This window comes from Colossoma macropomum, unplaced genomic scaffold (genome assembly GCF_904425465.1).
Source record: "Colossoma macropomum unplaced genomic scaffold, Colossoma_macropomum, whole genome shotgun sequence".
Taxonomy (NCBI): domain Eukaryota; kingdom Metazoa; phylum Chordata; class Actinopteri; order Characiformes; family Serrasalmidae; genus Colossoma; species Colossoma macropomum.
Genome location: NW_023494798.1, coordinates 33,248,421 through 33,269,803, shown reverse-complemented (window position 1 = coordinate 33,269,803; position 21,383 = coordinate 33,248,421). Strand labels below are relative to the sequence as shown.

At 40.6% G+C, this 21,383-nt stretch overlaps 1 protein-coding gene across 1 annotated transcript in view; it reads right to left on the bottom strand.

Moving 5' to 3' along the window:
- Positions 1-4,039: 4,039 nt before the first annotated feature.
- The window catches only part of LOC118818380 (cholinesterase-like), a 34,922-nt gene continuing 17,578 nt past the window's right edge, over positions 4,040-21,383 (bottom strand). Inside the window, exons 2-4 of the mRNA XM_036585631.1 lie at positions 15,515-17,053; positions 13,896-14,053; positions 4,040-5,203 (exon numbers count right to left, since the gene is read on the bottom strand). Of these exons, the coding sequence (XP_036441524.1) occupies positions 5,076-5,203; positions 13,896-14,053; positions 15,515-17,040 (1,812 nt within the window). The 5' untranslated portion in view covers positions 17,041-17,053 and the 3' untranslated portion in view covers positions 4,040-5,075. The remainder of the gene's footprint in view (positions 5,204-13,895; positions 14,054-15,514; positions 17,054-21,383) is intronic.

Sequence of the window (21,383 nt, the reverse complement as noted above, 5' to 3'; positions counted from 1 at the left end):
CAAACAAAAAGCAAAAGATGTGAAAATCACCTATTATGATGCGCTTAAAATAATTTTCACTTACCCAAAGACTATATTGTACAAAGTGTATTGCATTAGCATTCTCTCTTTAACATAATGTTGTGTAGTTTGTGTTTACATACATTAAACACTGAAAAATATATTATATTTAGTTGTGGAGGCTTTTGTATCATTTTTGTTTGTTTTCTACTTTATTTCTGACAAAGAATAACTTGAATTCAATGATCATTTTGTCTGAAAAGCAAATAAATGAAGGTTGATCCTTCACTAATTCCACATAGAAAACACCACCAAACTGTTGGCTTTCATATGACAGAGCTTTAATCAGATGTTCTCTTTGCATTGTCATGCACTTAATCTCCATTTTTGACTCACACTACAAATATGATTAATACACAGTTATACTGCATGTGAAGGCACAGACACACAAATACAAGGCGCAAGCTGCAATCCAAGTTGTAGAATATGATAATTCAGCTCAGGCTTTCAGTATTAAACAGTGCTTTTTTGTAAACAATCATACTGTTTAATAGATAGAAATAAAAATACACTTCAAAGGCCGCTCACAGATTGCCAGCTATCATCTAAACTTCAAAACTAGTGGCAGAAATACATTAAATACATTGTTCAAAGCAGAGTTAAATAAATCTCCCTCCTGTATACATATCAAAACGTTTAAAACATATTCAAACATTCCTTTTATGTTTATCTTCTAAAGTCAACAACCTCGTCTACTATAAAACGGTCTTTAAAAAAGAAGTCTGGAAGTTTCTTGTGTCATAATTAATAATAAGATAATAAGATAATTACAAATCAGAAGCACATATTTTTTTATTTAGTAACTGAACTGGCTAATGATTGCAGTAACATCTATATTCTTAATTTATATCCTAAGCTTGCTAAATTTGCTAGCATATATATACGCTCTGTTCTAGAGAAACTTAACAAGTCAGAACTGTTCACAGTGGTGGTGATAGGAACCAGACGTCCACCTCTAAAAGCTCCCTCACAGAAAGTTACTACATGAAATGGTTATGAATTCACTGGCTGATGTCTAGAACACTGTTTTAGGATAGATTCGAGAAGATTTCGGCCTTAATTAACATTCATGGTGGAGGGATACATGCAGGACATTGTGAGGCAAAATAGTCCCCAAAGAGAACTCACTTTTCCAGATTTTCCACTATTTTACCATCATTAACATCCCATATAAACTCAGAAGGATCTGTAGGTTCACTGGTGGTTTTGGATAGTAAATAAATTGTCTATATTTGTGTTGTAGTCATGGCGACCCCTGGTTCCTATCACCACCACTGTAAAGACATCTGAACCATTTCACACCAAACCACTCTGAATCACTCTGTTTACATCTCAACCACTGAGTCAAACTGAATAAAAAAAAAGGGTGGAATTTCCCTTCAAGTTAAAATGCTTTACCACATACAGTATGTGCTTCAAGTAGCTCAACAAATGAGATATAATGAGATTTAAAACTGTCATTTGCATTTCAGAATTTTTTAAGGCCTATATTATATTGTATTTTACAGCTGTATGCAAAAAATTTGGCATCCCAGGTCAAATTCCATGCTATTGTTGATTTTCTATGAGAAAATAAGTAAACACATCCTCTACAGGGACAAACTTCTGCACATTTTAATGCACAATTATTGTTTATTTGCTAAATTTAAAATATTACAACAAAACAGAACATAAAATGTGCCCTGTGCAAAAGTTATGGAACATTTGAAATTTTATGTTTTATTTTTCTCCAATATGTTAAAGCTGGGGTGAGTGGTTTTTTAGAAACCAGGATGTGAAAGCTAGTTTTTGAAAAATCCCACCCCCTACTTTCAACCCTCCTTCCAAAGCCACCCCCCAAAACATCTGAACACACACGGCCTATGAACGTATACACACAGATTACACACTAGATAAACACAGCTAGTTAGCTTACACCTACAGCTTAGCTAACATTAGCATTGGACTAATGCATGATGTAGCTATATAAGTAACTAAGCTATGTTTGCTACATAATTCAGGACAATAACAAACTCCCCCACAAACAAAACAAACCAGATAATTACCAGTCCAACAGAAAAAAAGCAGCCTTGGTGTCGCTTTCCAGGCCTTTCAACTCCCTCAGGTTTTGCCACAATTGGAAATTCTTTCAACTTCTGCCTTTCTTTTCTTTCTTTCTTTAGCAGTGCGAGTTGTTGTAGGTATCTGTGTAACTTTTTCTGACATTCTTATGAACCTAGCTCATTACCTTTCAGCTGGCAGGTAGGGAATCCAATCATTTCATTCGGTCTGAATGAAATGCTTGGACAGGGTTTTTACAGTCCTGTGGCCTCCACAGATAGCATTTTTTTTTCTTTTTATTTCCAGAGCATTTGATTTATTGATTGCTATCAGGATGTAGAAGTATTTCTAAAATAAATCACCCATTCCACCTTTAAACTCAGCAACCAAATAGAAATTGTACACTAAAAATGCCATATTTAAGTGTGTTCTCTGTAGAAGATGTCAACTTTATTACAGGTAGAAAATCAACAAATGTATTTAATGTTTTCACTGCTATAATATGGATGTTTATGTTTCATTATCTGCACATCCCTACTATTTAATATTCAATTTGCCTGTTAGTCCTCTCATACAAAACTTTAAAGGCTGAAATAAAATGAAGAAATAAAGAGTAAAAGATAATTTTCAAGGCCAAAAATGACCAACGTACAAAATAAAATAATACATAGATAAAATAATAAGATTATTTCCTATGCAAAATCAACATGATCTGTGTCATTTTGTTTTTGGACAACTTGTCACAACCATTTGCTTTAGCTCTGCTATGTTGGGCTGAAATATTCCCTCAAAGTAGTTGGCCATCATATGCTAATAGTGTTTGAACTGCACCACAGCAGCTGCTCCTGTGAAGAAGCACTGAAGACAATGAACATTGTTATTCACCACAACGACTGACGCACAGCACACAGCAGGAGGACGCTGGGAACACGGAAAGCAGAAAATGGTTCCATTTCACATCAGTCACACAGCCAATTAACCTAATTAACCAAAACATAATGAAAATAAATTAAAAAATCTAATCCTCCAGGGCAACACTGAATCCCCCTGAGGGCATTTAGGAACATCTAAATATGCAACTAATGGTCCAATTTTATTTCTGTAGCTCTAAAATAGGCAGCAATTTTGGTTGAAGACATCTGTACACAGTGAACACTAACAGAAGTCTGGAATCAGCATCCAAAAGACTGGAGTCATTGAGTGCGTTTACATGTGCTGAATAATCTGATCATAATCAGATTCCTGCAGTTATCGGATTATTAAAATGGTCATGTAGACAGCACACTCTGATTTCTTAGATAAGAGTAAAGTCTAGAAATCTGATTAAGAAATCTGATAAAGAGGCTGGATTTTAGCTCAGTAATCAGATTTCTCAGTGTATGTAAACTCTTACTCTGATTTCTTTCGGATTACTCAGTCTGAGCATGTGCGAAAACAGATGGTGGTACCGGAAATAAGCCAGCAGCGTCACCACGAGATGCAACAAAACACTTTTGGAGCGACACTGAAAGCAAACACATGCTTAACGAAATCAAGGATTTAAATATTCTTCATCTTCTAGATGATGAATGTTCATATTTTCAGGTAAAGTGACGCAATGTTTTAAAAATAAGCCGCGGCATGAAGTTTGAGTTTTACATTACGATTACATCAAAGCAGAAATCTAATTACTGTCTGACTCATGTAGACCCAAAGTTTCCCCATTATCTGATTACTCAAGTGCATGTAAACGCATTGATCAGATTACTGACAAAATCTGATTTTCTGCAGTTATTGGATTATTAAGTGCATGTAAACACACTCACTGTTTTCAATATGACAAAAGCAATATGAATCTAGAGAAATGATTCTAATATGCTAGTCCTGGGCAACTCACATGAATATATATATATATATATATCATTGCAAATAATGATTTAAATGAGCATAATAATTAATAGGAAGCTGCAAAAAATGAAGAAATGTTAAAAAGTGTTTGAGTGACTGTATGAAGGTATGACATAATTCATATCCAGAACAACTTATATTTCAAAAGTGACAATCACATCTCCAGGCAGATAATGATAAAAAGACTACTAATAATTATAATGTATGATTTATGCTTTAACATTTTCATCATGTTGGCAAAATCTGTCAAATATTGAACAATATCTAAAAGTACTTTTTGTTGTCTAGTTTATAGTATTTTAATCTGCAATGTTGAAGTGGTTATTGTAATAAAAATAACAAAAATAAAACAATAATTCACATTTTTGACATCAAAACAAAGTAAAAAAAAGTCAAAAGTACAGAATCAACCTTAATAAAGATCTAAAATCAAGTGTAAATGGAATTAATGGGTTAATAACTATGTAATTACCTACATAATTACATAATTACAGCTGAATAGCATGATAAAACTAAAGTAATGCCTTGCAACTTCCAAAAAGGAAATAACTGAACTTCATATGAATTCTGATTCCTGTTTAATAATGTATTCATCAATGATGATATGATTGCTTAAAAGTCTAAGCTACCCCTCAGGTTCCTTAAAGGCTCTTAAATATCAATTTAACATTGATCACATGTCTCTAACTACTAAAACTCACAAAAAAACACCACACAAAACAAAGCGTACAAGAACAGGCTCTATTAAATTAATGTTACAATAAAAATAAACCAGTTAGGAAATCGATAGTTATGGTATGTTCAAGCATACTCAGTTCAGTGGCCAAATAATAAATGTTTCATGATAAACTCTGGCAGAAACTGATATATACTTACTATATTAAGCAACACAGCCTAGCTTGAGGCTCTATTGACTGTGTGGTCGAGTGAGGGAGAAAGGCACATACTTATAAAGATGTATGTACAGCTACAGTCGAAGCGTATGAAAGAACACAGAGTCCCCCGTCATGTGCGCGCATTGGCTTTTGTAGCTGTATTGACTCGTAAAGTGCGCTGGCCGGTGCTTGAGAAGAAAAGCGGCGCTGACATTAAAGGTTCTCACACTGCTGCTTTTTCACCGAGCTGTAGTCGTTAAATTGATTCTTCCAGTCCAGCATGTAAGAAAGCCAGCGATGAAACTGAGTCTTCCACTGAAACTCCACCTCATCGATACTCACTATAGGAGAGGAGAGGAGATTAATTTTCAGAAAAAAAAAAATATCAAGAAAACAAGACAAACAATCAGCCAGTTCCCCATTTGAATTGCCTGTGTATTGCTCTGTATCTCTATTGCTATGGTAACCCTCCTATGGACTATGAGCATAAAGCCACTCTGACTGTTTTTCATTTTATTTATTTATTTTTTCCTGCTCTCCGGCTGCACAGCTGTCTCAGCACCCTTCACAGCATCCTTCCCTACAATAACGACTAGATCCAGCCTTCCAGACAGCCAAACACTGCATCCATTTCTCAGGGTTGCGGCCTTGGACATACAACGTCCACACGCCGTTCTTAATGTGTGAACTGGAACGGGTGTCAGAAACGCTCCCCACTGGCTGGTCGACAGCAGATTCTCCGTTGGGAGTGGGAATACAGGTGGATACATTTTTAAATAGTCGATTTCTTTCATCCTAAAACTAAATAATCTTAATATGTCCATAATATGTAGCTCTACTCTGAGCTCCTCACCCTATCAAGTAGAGTGTAGCCCGCCACCCTGCGGAGAAAGCTCATTTCCACCACTTGTATTCATGATCTCATTCTTTCGGTCATTACTCAAAGCTCAAGACCACAGGTGAGGGTTGGAATATAGACTGACCAGTAAAAAGAGAGCTTCGCCTTATGGCTCAGCTCCCTCTTCACCCGTCTTCACCTCTTGTACCAGACTGTAGTGGTGGAAAAATATGAAATATAAAACATAAAATGTGCCATAACTTTTCCACAGGCCACAGTGTACGTTTCATTTTCTTTCCCCTTGTTTGTTAAATTCAATTAATAAACAGTATTTGTGTATTAAAATGTGCAGAAGTGTGTCTCTGTAGAGGATGTGTTACTTATTTACACTCAGAAAATCAACCAAACATGGACTTTGACCAGGGGTGCGCAAACTTTTTGCATACAACTGAACTCTAATGCTGGCTTGGTTGTATTCATTAGCCTATAGCTCCGTAGCTAGGCTAGCTGTCAGGATTGATTGACAGCGCAGGGATTCCCAATGGCCGTATGATGACTGTACATGATGCATGCTGGGTATTGTAGTGAAACATCAGTGATGAACGAAAACATGGAAATTAAATTAAACTGTAAATTAACTGACTGAGGGATACTGTATGTTCTATGTTAATGCTAACATGCTAACATGCCAATTATTAAATTCTAGTTTTAGGCTGAATGCCCCTTTAAAAGTTAGATGCACAATATATTTATTTTTATATATATTTATATAAAAAAACAAATATATTTATTTATTGTTACTGCAATGACTGCCTTCAAAATAGTGACATCTAACTGGTCACTAACTACTTTGCTGTGTGGTGTGTAGGGCTGTCATTATGAATGGCATTACATATTATACAAATCCACTAATTATATTAATGATTAATCAAGTAATTAAAGGTTAATGGACCGAACAAGTTAACCAGGCTGTTAAACTCGTAAAATAATGATTAATGACATTAATTTGTGTAGTTAATCATGATTATTATTAATTACACAAAGCGATTAATCACATTCTGCCCTAAAGAACAACTGTTTCCATTTAAAGCAGTGCATGTTGTTGTAGCTGTATGACTGGACGAAATAAGCCTCATTAGGATGTTTTTATCACCTTCAATAATTAATTAACATTATATTCATCACATGAACGCAGAGCCTGAACATGATCACATGATTTGCACAGACAGAATGCAGTTGCCAGTTTTCATTACCCAAAGATCAATAGTGTCTGCATGTTCCAACCAATGAGTGTGTATGATATATATCAGGGGGGCCCAATACATTGATCACGATCGACCAGTCGATCTGGCAGTTCATACTGGTAAATCGTGCCTCATTCACTCTTGTTCTTGTTACAGTGGAGGATCTCGAGGGAACTGGAGCTCCACCCAGCTGCTGCTTTCGTTAGTTTGCAGCTGGTTGATTTATCCATAGTTCTCCTGCAGCGCACTGTATGTTCCTACGATATAGTTGGTGATTGTAGGCCTCTCATTAAAATACAGCTTTTAAATGGCTTTTAAAGCAAAACCTTCAGCTGGACAGGGTTCACAGGAGGACTATGGAAAACTCAACCAGCAGCAAGCTAACAAAAGCAACAGCTTGTGGATTCCAGTGGAGGATCTCGAGGGGAACTGGAGCTCAGCTTTGCTGCTGCTTTTGTCAGTTTGCTGCTCATTGATTTATCTTCACTTTAAAAGCCTTTTAAAAGCTGTATTTTGATGAGAGGACTACAGTATGATTGGAACATACAGCGCGCTGTAGCTGGGCTCCAGCCTGCACTACTATGGAAGGGTCGAAGGGTCAAATTAGGAGAATACGTCAACGGCTTTAAAACGAAAAGAGCAGCATTAATAATTTATCCCGTTGCCACTTTATTAACACATTAACTTTGACATTCCTAGCTTCTAAATATTTTGCAAGGTACAATGCAATGGCAAAACGTACTCAGTGTGAGAAATACCCATTGGTATTTGAGGGGCCCATGTTGGCTGGCTATTTCAGGCACTGGTTGGCAGCTAACTCACTCACCATAGCGGCACTACAGTGGCAGAAAATGTTTAATTGAACAGTTTTCCTTTTGGAAACGTTGTAATTGCTAGGCTATAAAGGACCAATTGGTTGAACCAGTTTGCTACAGCGCCACCCTGAGGCCGAGTAGTGCTGTATCTCTAGGTAGTTCAGAAGACCAAAGACAGAAGTTTACCATTTCATGGGTGAAGCAGCTAAACAGTGACCTTTTTCGGAGTTTATATTCCAACGTCTATTTTTCGTACCAGGCAGCATAAGTTTATCTTTGATTTTAAGATATTCAGGGGGCCAAGAGATTAAATAGGGGGTCCTGGACCCCCCACAGCCCCCTATATTTTGCACCTTGAATGTACCAACTGAATTGCAAGTTACTGTTGTGTCTATATCAGTCAGCATGTGTTATACCTGCTTTTTTTGCACCACAGTGTAGCGCAATCATGGCACTGTGCAGGTGTCATAGAGTGGAGCAGATCAATATCAGCACTGTTATCAAGCTGTTGCTCCATATTTTTCTCTCTTTTTTCTGCAGGTGAATTAGTGATGTTGGAAAGGCAATTACAGTGTTACATTTTTAGCCCCTCTTCAGTAAGACGTGGAACAACATTGCTAAGCATGAGGACTCATCAATTGCCTAGCAACAGAATGCCACTCCGAGAGTGAGAGAGGAAAAAAGAGGGAGAGCGCAAGAACGAAAATATGACAGAAGGAAGAGAAGAGAACAGGGGAGAATGCATAAGTGGTCAGCATATATAAATAATAAACACAGCATATACATAAAGCCATATGCAATCTGATCATGCGGCCAGAACCGCTCAAGCAGCAATCACCTTATAGTCGTATTTTACGCTAAAACTAATGTATTCGCATGCTGCATGCTGTACACTGCAGTACATGGTGAGAAAAACACAGTTACTGTTGTGTAGTAATAGATCCCGACCTTAAAGGGGAAGTCCACCGATTTTTCAACATTTCTACAGAATTCAGTGGTTGAGATGTAAACTGAGTCATTCAGAGTGGTTTGGTGTGAAATGGTTTAGATGTCTTTACAGCGGTGGTGATAGGAACCAGGGGTCGCCATGACTACAGCACAAATATGGCCATTTTATTTACTATCCAGAACCACCAGTGAACCTACATGAGATGAGATGAGATGGGATGTTTAGGGTTACATCAAAATTGTAGCCACAGAAAGAGAAAAAAAAAAATATTGATGAAAAAGTTATAATAGATATAATGAAGTATTAAGATCTAAAGATTAAAAAAAAATAATTTTGGACAAAATTAATGTAAGGCTGTGGCTTACCTTTGTACATGGCAGCGCAAGGCGGGGATTACATTTCAAAACATATTGTTTTATCATTCAAAAATAGCGGAAGATGTTAGGTGTCTGTGTTTGATCAAGGTTCACTCAGATGAGCTACACTCTCAAAAAAAAAAAGGTAGAAAATCGTCACTGGGTCAGTGCCCCTCTTGTCACTGGGGGGTGCCCTCAAGGGTCCATCTCAATCCCTTTAGTCAGGGAACATAATTGTACCATAATGCATTGAAATTATATTTTCTAAGTTGTATTAACTCCACACACCCCGTCTCGTCTCCAGGCTTTTTATTTTACTGTTCTGTTTATGTTTAAGGTTCACAATCAGACCTTAAATCCACTGTTGTACCTTTGAGGGAACATTTACATTGTTTGTACCTTGATGAACGAGAAATGTACCTGCACAGAACCTTTATTTCTCCTTTATTTCTAGTGTACTAGATCTAAATGGAACAACACTGGATGCTGATGAGGACTCAACGCCTTCGACAGATAATATTTTTCTCCTCAGTGGATGAGGTGAAACATGTAAACCTTTTAGGTAAATATATTTCCACTGTTTCTGCAGCTAACCTCTCCAGGGTGTTTCCTCCCTTCTGCCCAATGAGCACTGGGCTGGGCTACAGCACCCCCCGCGACCCAGGAGGATAAGCAGCCTAGATGATGAGTGAGAGTGTTTCTGGAGCCAGTTAACATCAGCTAGAGTGGTTAGTTTGTGATCTCTGCCTTCTTACATCATTAACAGTGTATCCTTCGTGCTCATGTTAAAGCGCTCGTGTTTCAGAATAGCAAAGTATAATATGCTGACTCACAAATATAAGCAAAACCTTTATGCTTTGCATTCTATTAAAATACTGCCACCTTGACCGGTTAACCGAGTGCTCGAGTACCTGTGCATATCCCCAGCACAGACATGTTCAAACTGTTTGAGTGGTAGTAGATCAACAGTGAAAATATCAGTCACGTGTAACTATTTCACAGCTTCTACAACACATACAGCAAAACAACAGAAGCAGAAAGTCCCTGTCGGCTTGCTCACATAGCTTTTCAATGATGTAAAAATTCATAAATAACTGTACAAAAGAATAACTAAAAATAATGAAAGTCATTGCCTTGAATGACCAACTGTTGTTTTTTCATGGCACATGCTCCAGCCTAAATACTATAATAATTTTAGTAAGCGAATTTTAGTAAGCTTATTTTGCGTAAACTGTGTTTATTGTTTTTTTTTTTGTTTTGTTTTTGTTTGGCTTCAGTTTGAATTTTGTTTTTAAATTCTCATTTTGGTGCTTCACTAGTAATGTTGAGTGGTAAAATAGTGGTAAATCTAGAAAAATACGTCAAAATCTCCTCAAAACTGCCATAAAACAGTGTCTCAGTCATCAGGCAGTGAATTCCTAACCATTTCATGTAGTAACTTTCTGTGAGGGAGCTTTTAGAGGTGGACATCTGGTTCCTATCACCACCACTGTGAACAATTCTGACTCATTTCTCTAGAACGGAGCATTTCACCCCAAACCGCTTCACATCTTGCCCTTTTAATTATGCAGAAATGTAACAAATTTCTGAAATTCCCCTTTAAAAAGTAATGAATGAAAAGACACACAGCAGTAATATTTAAAATCAGGTGAAGGTCTGGTCAGTTTACAAGTGAATGGTATGTGTGTGCGCTCTAATAAATAAACAAGGCAAAGCTCTTTCGAGCAAAGCTGTTTGCAGTTGTTCACCAAGGCGCAAAACAGAATTGATTCATTCCATCTCGGTGTCAAATTCAATTCCGCTCCCTAAGATTGCACTGCCTGGAACTCCAGCTGTACTCCTCCGTTCTGTCGCCCATCTCGAGCGTTGCAATCCTGTACGCTATTAAACGCCACCTTGCAAGGACCTCCAAAACCTGATAAAACCGCAAAACAAGTTTCCAGCGCTTTAGTTTGTGATGATACCCAAAAAAGCTGGTTTTAAACCAGCGACTAAGGCTCGCGAGAGCAATTGTGGCGAGCACTAGAGCCCTTTAAATTTACAAGCAACACCTTCCAGCACAAAGCACTCAGAATAATGTTGCGCTCTTCCTTTTAGTACAGCACTTAGAGCGTGCAGCCTCCGCCCCAGGGCAACAAACAGCAGAAGAGCATCACACTTAGTTCAAATGGTTTAAATGAGCAAGCTAACTATAGCAAAAGGCTTTTTTTCCAGCTCAAATATGGTCTGTTTTCACAGGAAAAGCCTTCATACGGTGGTTAGGGAGTGACGTAATGCTCGACCAAGCGACCTCACACGTTCGTTACGAAACTAAATAAGCGGAGACTTCACACAGCAATGCTCTCCTTATCTTTTCCAGCAACTTCTCGCTGACTAAATAGTTGAATAACCAAACACCCTGACCTGAAACATTCCCTCAGGGGCTGTGGAATTCAAAATGCATGTGAAAATGTTTAAAAAAAAAACACGGAATTCATCATTTTCCAGCTTCAAAAAAAGCGAGGGCCGAGCGTCGTGTCTGCATAATCAGCGTGCTGAGGAGGGCCGAGGTATTATTCATGTTCTAATAACTGCCGTGCTGTGAAGCAGGAGTTGACCTTGCTCCTACACAGGCTTTCTCCAGCTCAGCCCGGAGCTCCAGGAGCATGCAGGGGTGGGGGTGGGGGGGGGATCTCCAAGGCGCAGGGCCGCAGAAATGCCCTTAAAGTCTGGGAGGGACTGAGACACACAGCTAGCAGCAGAGTGCCAGGTTATAGGATGGTGTGCAGGGTAAAATGCAAAATACACCTCTCCTCCTCATGCATATGCATTTGGAGAGGGACGTGGAAGGGATCGTGCAAAAAGTGGGCAGTGCAGCTGATTAGTAAATCCAGCAGAATATGTACAGTTTGAGCAGCTTGTTGTGCTCCATTTTGTGAGTTTCCTTAGCACGGGAGGACGGTGAAAAACAAGTGAAGAGTTAGTGGGCGGGGCTATGAGCAGCATGCGCATTGTTGCAGTTGCATTAAGGCACATCGATCAGGCATAACATTATGACCACCTCCTTGTTTCTACGCTCACTGTCCATTTTATCAGCTCCACTTACTATATAGGTGCACTTTGTAGTTCTACAGTTACAGACTGTAGTCCATCTGTTTCTCTGCAGACTTTGTTAGCCCCCTTTTACCCTGTTCTTCAGTGGTCAGGACCCCCATGGACCCTCACAGAGCAGGTACTATTTGGGTGGTGGATCATTCTCAGCACTGCAGTAACACTGACATGGTGGTGGTGTGTTAGTGTGTGCTGGAGTTTTTGAACACTGTGTCCACTCACTGTCCACTCCATTAGACACTCCTACCTTGTCAGTCCACCTTGTAGATGTAAAGTCAGAGACGATAGCTCATCTGCTGCTGCACAGTTTGTGTTGGTCATCCTCTAGTCCTTCATCAGTGGTCACAGGACGCTGCCCACAGGACGCTGTTGGCTGGATATTTTTGGTTGGTGGACTATTCTCAGTCCAGCAGTGACACTGAGGTGTTTAAAAACTCCAGCAGCACTGCTGTGTCTGATCCACTCAGACCAGCGCAACACACACTAACACACCACCACCACGTCAGTGTTACTGCAGTGCTGAGAATGATCCACCAACCAAATAGTACCTCCTCTTTATTTGGAGTGGTGTAGATGATTAATAAATCAGTGAAGTAGCAGTAGTGAAGCATCTGAATACAATTAAGTAAATATCTTGTAGATGTTCTGTTGATACATTACTTACATTAAGAAGATGTGTTATTAATATGTTACTTCCATTATGCAAAACCTAATCTTACTCAACCTTACCCAAAACCTAACCCTAACCCTGGCCCTAATCCTAACCCCAACCTTAACCCAAAACCTAATCCTAACCCTCACCCTGGACCTAATCTAACCATAACCTTAACCTCAACCCAAAACCAACTCTCACCCTGGACCTAATCCTAATCCTAACCTTAACCTCAACCCAAAACCTAATCCTTACCCTCATGCTGGCCCTAATCCTAATCCTAACCTTAACCTCAACCCAAAACCTAATCCTGACCCTAACCCTGGCCCTAATCCTAATCCTAACCTTAACCTCAACCCAAAACCTAATCCTGACCCTAACCCTGGCCCTAATCCTAATCCTAACCTTAACCTCAACCCAAAACCTAATCCTGACCCTAACTTTAAGATCAACGCAAAACCTAATCCTAGCCCTCACGCTGGCCCTAATCCTAATCCTAACCTTAACCTCAACCCAAAACCTAATCCTGACCCTAACTTTAAGATCAACGCAAAACCTAATCCTAGCCCTCACGCTGGCCCTAATCCTAATCCTAACCTTAACCTCAAACCAAAACCAACCCTCAACCTGGCCTTAATCCTAACCATAACCTTAATCTCAACCCAAAACCTAATCATAACCCTCATATATTTTTGACTGAAAGTGTGTTGAGTGTTTGTTTCATCTAATAAGGACCACTCAAAATAAATTGCCCCCTGAATCCCTTTTGGCACCTTTATTTTTAAGACTGCAGGCTTATCTGTTGATAGATGGCTCCTTCTCCAGAAGTGTTGACAAACAAAAAACTGCTCGACCACTACAGCGATGCTGACGGCTGAGGTATCCGTACAGGTAGTGGGAATGATTAGTGATGTAACTTACTAGAGTCCCTCAGTATATTTTAAGGTTCCATTTTGGTGAAAATTCTGCCTACTTAGACAGCTGTCTGTGTAGGCCGTGAGGCGTGAGGCAGCTCTCTAGGGATGGACCCATACAGCGTCTGTGAGTGTTTGTGTGTTAGTTAGTGCTGTCACTCCACCACTCCCTCACCAGTGACATGTTGTAGTTTAGGTAGGAAGCTGTCCCAGAACTTGCACTGCTGAGCCCGGAGCATCCTGAGCGTTTGTGGTGGGTTTGTATTCAGTGTAACATACTCCTGCTGCTCCACCGTGAAAGGCGGCCATGCAGATCCCTCGGCACTCGGATTCCTTGGGAAAAAAACAAAAAAACAAAAACAAAAACAGCAAAACAAAACAAGCGAAAATCAACCCAAAGGTCAGTTTATGTACAGAGCCAAGTTACATCAATACATTACTGCACCTCAGCAACATAGCCTTCAGAAAGAATCAATGAAACAATTCAATAGCTAAGACGTTTACATGCCCTGGTAAAGGACAGCTTGTGGCCTTCTAAATCCGAGGGCTTCAAATCTTAAACACGTCAACTCTGGAAACACAACACGGACACACTCGAGCCAATTTCATTAAGCATACAAAGCAAGTCACTCTATTTCATTGTGGAAGATAAACTTCAGTGCGTGATGCTCTGATCTTGTTTGCTGTTGATGGGCTTTGGTACACGGTCACAAAATACTTAGATCCCATGGAGCTGGTGGCGTGTGCGAACTGCAAACTGAATAATACCAGATTGCTCTCAGCACTGGCGAAAGTCTGTCACTAACCTCCGTCAGTAAACATTAAAACTTGTCTGAAATTATTAGTCTGTCAATACTTAAAAAAATACAGCAATTATTCACACAAAATATCTCGCAAACCAGAGCTATATAATGTGTTTACTGCACTACACGGAATCATTTTGCTTCACCATATTATATCATCACTGGGCTGGCCTAAAAAGCATTTTACTGACTTCATATGCTCAGTGATGTTTCCAAAAGATGTTTTTTTTTTCACATTAGATGCACTAAACTCTCATCTTACATCTGTTAAAACCACAATACAAGCCTATTTTTATTCACTTGAAACATAAATTATTATAGAGATCCATTTTTCTTATCATTCAACAAAGCACTCCCACGTGATTTCGTTTAGATCTTCTTTGCTCTTTTAGCTTTAGAGGCCACATGGAAAGTGGTGCAGTTTGTTGCACCCTGAGATGAAGTGATGTGGATGCCTGGCATGATTTATAATGCATTAAACTAAATAAGCTATAATCTATTAATCTTTAACATGTACATAGACATAAACAGTTGCATGCAAAACTTTGAATACCTGTGGTCAAGGTATGTTTTGTTGATTTTGTAAGTGATCAAAATATCTCTGCATATTTCAGTGCACAATTTCTATTGATCTGATATATCGCTGCTGTCGGAATAAAACCTCATATCTCCATTTTTCAGTTTTTGACATAATTTGAAAATGCCTGCTGGCCTTTACATTGTGTGTAAATTTCATGATGAATGGACCAAACATTTAACAAATAACTGTGCATTAAAATGTGCACTTGTGTGTTCTCTGCAGAAGATGTGCTAACTTATTTTCGCTTACAAAATCAACCAAATTTTTGTACACAACTGTTTCCTAAAGGTCTTTGCTTCCTATTATTACTATAATATAATTCTGAGATTTAAAATGAGACTGGTATTAGTTGGATCTGTGCATGTATCAACGAACAAAGAAATACAGCAAAAAAGTGGTATTCAGACTCACCCTGATTTGGCAAAGTTGGCCCAGTGTCTCATTATCCTCCTGCTCATGGCGACTTCCTCATCAGTGTACCCTCGAGAGCTGTTCTGTGGGATTCCAAACACAAACTCAATTTCATCTCCGTGCATCACTCCCATCCACTTCGGCCAGGAGTTGGAGCTGGAGCGATGGTCAAAGAGATAAACTCGGGCACTGCCTCCATGCTCCACATACCTACGGGCAAAATCCAGCAAGGGGCAAGAGAAGTAGCGGTCCCCGACCAACCAGCCCAGGGAATCTCTGTTTTTCTGCCCACTCAGCTCATCTGTCCAGTCAGTGTATTGGAAAGCAGCGGCCTCCTGTGCCATCTCGCTAAAGCCTGGAAGACTCAAAGCAACTCCCTCAAGGAACTGCTCTCTGCTAATCAAACTCTGGTGTTGGATGTCGAATCCCCTTGCACCATATACGAGGAAGTAAGGGCCTTCATCCTGGTTGAGGCCTAGCAGAAGTTCTGTCTTCAGGAATCGCCCAGACTGGATTAAAACATCCGGCATGTCCAGGAGGAAGTCGCCATCCACCGTTGGAGGAAAGGGTATGTTTATAATCATGGCATCATGGATTACGTTGAACTGGAGGTTCACTATCTTTTTTGGATCCACACTACGTAAGCAGGCCAACACTTCATTAGAAGAAGGCCCAAGTGGGCAGTCAAGAAGCTGAGCAAGAGTCAAGGATCGGTTCCATGCCTCGGCTGCCTCCACGGCCGCCCAAACTGCATTAGGGGAACCACTCTGTAAAATAGCGCGACTGAAGTAGCTGTGGCTTCCCACAGAAAGCACATGGTGCCCAACAGATCCTGCACCAGCACTCTCCCCAAATAGGGTCACGGAAGATGGGTTTCCCCCAAATGCAGCAATGTTCTCTGCAACCCAGCTCAGTGCAAGCCTCTGGTCATACAAGGCTGCGTTCCCCTTAACATCCTTGCTCCCAGGCAGTGCCAAGAATCCCAGAGGTCCTAGTCTGTAATTCATGGACACCACCACGACCTGTTCAGATTGACTGAGGTATCGTCCATCATATACATCCAGGGAGGCAGTGCCTGTGATGAATCCCCCACCATAGATCCACACCATGACTGGGACTAGGGGTTGGTCAGGGTCTTGAAGCCTCTTGGAAGGAGTCCATACATTCAAGTAAAGGCAGTCCTCACTCAGGTTAGTGTTAGGATTCCACATCTCAGCTCCAGGGAACCCTGGGAATTTGGCATCCACATATTGCAAGCAGGAGCTGGAAAAGTTTGTAGCATCCCATACCGTGCTCCATGCCTCGGCAGGCTCTGGGCGACTAAAACGGAGTTTACCCACCGGAGGTTTGGCATAGGGAATGCCCAGAAAGGCCACCACAGATCCATTGCTCCCAGGTACAGACAGTTTCACACCTCGCACTTTACCTTTGCTGGTGGGAACAACCAACTCATCCCAGCCCAATGCAGGCTGGGGGAACAGAAAAGTCAACAGCCACAGCGAGAAGCTGATGCAAGATCCAACCATGGCGTCTTCAAACCTGACAAATAAACAAACAGACAAACAAACACATGCACAGAGCCATATGAGGTTCAGCAGCCAACAGAGCCCATTAACGGCGTAGGCCAATGCCACCCAATTACACCATTTCCCACTTGTTTTGTCTCCCCTGTGGCATACAGTTCTAATATATATTATGCAACTGCTACATTTCAAAACAACTGGGGCAGGCTGAGAGACACGCAGTCCGACAGGCAGCTATTAATGACACCTTGGGTATAGCTGAGTCCAGATGGAGAGGAAGGCAGAGACAATCAAAATGCTCTCAGTGACTCATTCAGCATGAGACGGCCTAGCCGCCCCTTCTTTCTCTCTCTCTCTTTCTCTCGCCGATTACTCAGCTACCAGGGAAAAAAAAAAAATCAATTTCTAAAATTAGAAGCTCTGATTGCTTGTTGTGATAGTGGGTAAATCCTGCTTGATTAATACTGCCTGCCTTGGCCAGACGGATTGTCCCAGAAGTCTCATGCTTCCCATGCTACTGAAGAGGGATCCAGTTTCACCAAATAGGAAAGAAACCATAATAAAACACTTTTGAGGCAATTTGGACAGGCTAAATTGAGAGTTCAGCCAAATTAATCACAGGACTACACTTTTCTATCTTGAAATCTTATTAATACCTCATTAGGGCTCTGCAGTGAGAGAATCCTTATATACAGTTGATGTGACGATAACACAGCTGGCTCATACGTATGCCTAAAGCGAATGTGCAGAATCTCTAATTCAGTGGTTTTCAGTCCCAGTCTTGGGGACCTTTTCCCCTGCCCTCATTAGGTAATTACCATACGCTGAGTCGGATGTGTTAAAGCAGGGGAACTAGCGAAAAAACTGCACTGGATCAGGTCTTCTGGCCTAGAGTTGAGAAGCATCACCCTCCTGGAGACAGAATGAAGGATGAACTTATGAAATGAATAAGTTAATGACACTTTTGGCCCACTGCCAAAAGCCTTCACTAAGGTAGGCTTGTGGGGCCATGTGTGATCTCATGAGAATTCACGTCTTAAAGTTTTGATGTTGGATTGTGCCACTAACAAGGGTACACCCCTCTAAATCCCCACCCCAAATTCCTCTAGTCCAGGGGTGAGGAATTGAGGGCTGGAGTCAAGCATAGTGTGGTGAGTTCCCTGCTTTAGCACACCAACCAAACCTGGTAGTGAGTTGAATCAGGGGTGCTAGATCATCAAACTATGCAGGAATCTTGCCCTTCAGGACTCGAGGTTCCCATCCCTGCTCTAGTCTGTGCCGGAGTGCAGTCATTTACCTCAAATGCAAATCGGATATCTCGTCTTTTCCCAAACATAGCTGGCAATTCTTTCCACATCATATTGTACCTGGCTGTATCATCACAATGGTAAAGGTCACATACAGCTGCTGGTAGTCTTGTCATATTTTAGCAGTAGCCCAGTGAAATCTTCTAAAGCTAAAGTCTGGTTTAATGGAACTTGTTCCTTTTGCAAGAGGTACTGTTCATTTTTTCTCCACACATGCAACACACATCCACCTGCTTTCTGCCGTGCTACATTCACAGGCTTAGTGTCCATCCATCAGTGTTGATGAGCTCCCCATCGTCTCCTCTTTGAGCTCTGCCTTTCAAGGTCTTGGACTGGTTTTGGAATTTCATAGTCTGTTTTCACCCTTAATAAACCCTCATTCTCATCCACGTTTCACCCAAAAATTCCCATGGTTGTCCACAGAAGTCATACATCTGGTCCCGCAATCCACATGCCTATTTAGACACCTTGTCTCTGTCTGAAAGACTAAAAACTCATTTGTGGTGTACATTGTGTGCTGAGTATAGATAGAATTGCATTACCAGTCTTTACTTGCCTTGACTTTCTCTTCACAAGGGGATTATCAATGACAGCTTGCTTGCCCTGTGGTAGGTCTGTTCAACGTGCAGTCTTTAGCTCTAAACCACTGCAAGGTCATGGAAGGACTGAGGTTCATTTTAGTCATCTTAAGTGTGACAAACCCTAGAACTGTGATGCCTCCACCAGTTCAGCAATTTAATGCATGACTGATAGAAACCCCAAAGTAGAATCTATCAGGGAGAGAAGGAGCGCTACATTACAGCCCCATTCCAAGACTTGTTTTCTATTCTGTAGTTATATATTAGGTTAAATACAATTTCTGTTCCATTACACATTCAGTACAACGAATAAAAAAAGATTTTTTTGCTGTCAGGCCGGGGTCCCGCAATGTAAAGAGATGACTCCTGAGACAAATGCCACTAGAACGTCTAATGATCGCTTTATCAGACAGGCAGCGACGATATTATCGTATCATGAGCATTGGGTTCATGGAAATGGCAAGTAAAATGTCAGCATGTCCCAAAGGGCTTTTAATGCATTTGTTAGAGCAAAATCTGCATAAGCAGAAACAGCTAATCTCTAGTGTGCGTTGCATCAAAAGGGGAAAAAAGACAAGGCCACTCCTCACTTCCGCCTCCTTTCTTTAATTTTGTCCCTCCAGACCAAGACTACAGGAAAATTTGTTTTTCAATCACTCCCTTCTCCCTCTCTCACCCACTCACTCATCATTCACTCGCTCACTCACTCACACACACACAAACATTAGGGCTGTACAATATACACACAAAATACTACATACTAGATTGGCAATTAAATTGTGATATGCTTTGCAATTTATTAAAATTGCATTGGTGAAACAATAATGTGACATGGTCAAAGACTAGTGTTGGACATTTAAGTCAAATTTGATATTCAGTCTGCAAGGCATGTTTCAAAATACCCAGACCACCATTATAGTGGGTGTCTTGAAATTTACACGAAGACAGTCAGTTGAAACAGACAAATGCTAATGGTCTGTTATCTCAGCTAACACTATTACTGTAACAGCATCATAACTGGTTATTTTACTTACTTTACCTCACCTCTAGAAAACTAATATCAAACCCGATAAATTTACTAAATGATGCTGAAAGTGTTATTCTCTTAAATCTATATGAGTAGAGTGTAAAATAAGCTTGAGCTCGATGTTTATCTGCACTTTTCTGCAGCATTGTATACGTATTATAACTGCACTTTGCACTATTTTCTTTGCTCTTCTTCTAAACTGCTGTGTGGAAGGCCTGCAAGACAAGTCAGGCCCGAGGTACAATTCTTCACAGCCCGAAAAATGATTGTAATTTTCTATTAATATGAGCATGTTTCACCAAGAACTGAACTACAATCCCCAGCATGCACTGCAACATAATGTGTGCTCTGACCCCCTTCCCCCAAACAATACAGGCCAGCGGTTACACAAAAAGAAAGGATGGTGTTCCAGCAAACAGGCAGTTTTAAAAACCTTCCTCCTGGGGAAATTTAAAGAGGTTTAACAGTTATCTTTAGCTAATGTAGCCTAATGCTTGATATAAAATCATTTATTTAATTTTAAATTATTTTTTAATAGTTCAAGTATTCAGGGCCATTTGCTGTTGCATACATACTAGTCAAAAATACATCATCTAAACCGCTTATCCTTCTGGGTCACGGTGGGGTGCTGGAGCCTATCCCAGCTGTCATTGGGCAGAAGGCAGGATACACCCTGGACAGGTCGCCAGTCCATCGCAGACAGACAGACATACACAGTCACACCTAGGGGCAATTAAGCATGTCCAATCACTGTGGGAGGAAACTGGAGTACCCGGAGGAAACCCACGCAGACACGGGGAGAACAGGCAAACTCCACACAGGGTCCACACAGAAAGGACCCTGGTCGCCCATCCGGGAATCGAACCCAGGCCCTTCTTGCTGTGCGGCGACAGCGCTACCTACTGTGCCACCGTGCCGCCCCATTTGCTGTTGCAGTTTTGGCATATTTTGTATGAACAATGGCCAGTTGGAGTCATGGCAAAATGTTAAGTAAAAATGAAATAAAAACACTGGCCCATGGACTTCTTGAGATTTTTTATATGGCACTTCTGGTGGTTGAGTTTGACACCCCTGCTTTAAATGGCTGCAGTAGTCTCAGAGCCAGTTTATGAGGAGTCTGGCCACTTCTTATTTCCCCCCTTATATAAAAAAACAGCACTGCAAAATGCCAGAGGGCGACCGCGAGTGAGTCCTTGATGAATGGGTGTAAATGGAGCTAAACGGCTAAAAACGAAAAGTTAAAATAGTTTCTAATCACTTGTCCAGAACTTTCCTTTAATACTAACCTGTATGTTTCCTTTTTTTTCTACAGCAAACAGGTTTTGGGCAGCAGGACGCCAACATTACTGCCACTGAGTGCTGATTGGTTGGCGAGCGGAGCAGCTTATCAGCTGTTTGCGCTCACTGACGTCATGAATGTACATGAGGTGCCTT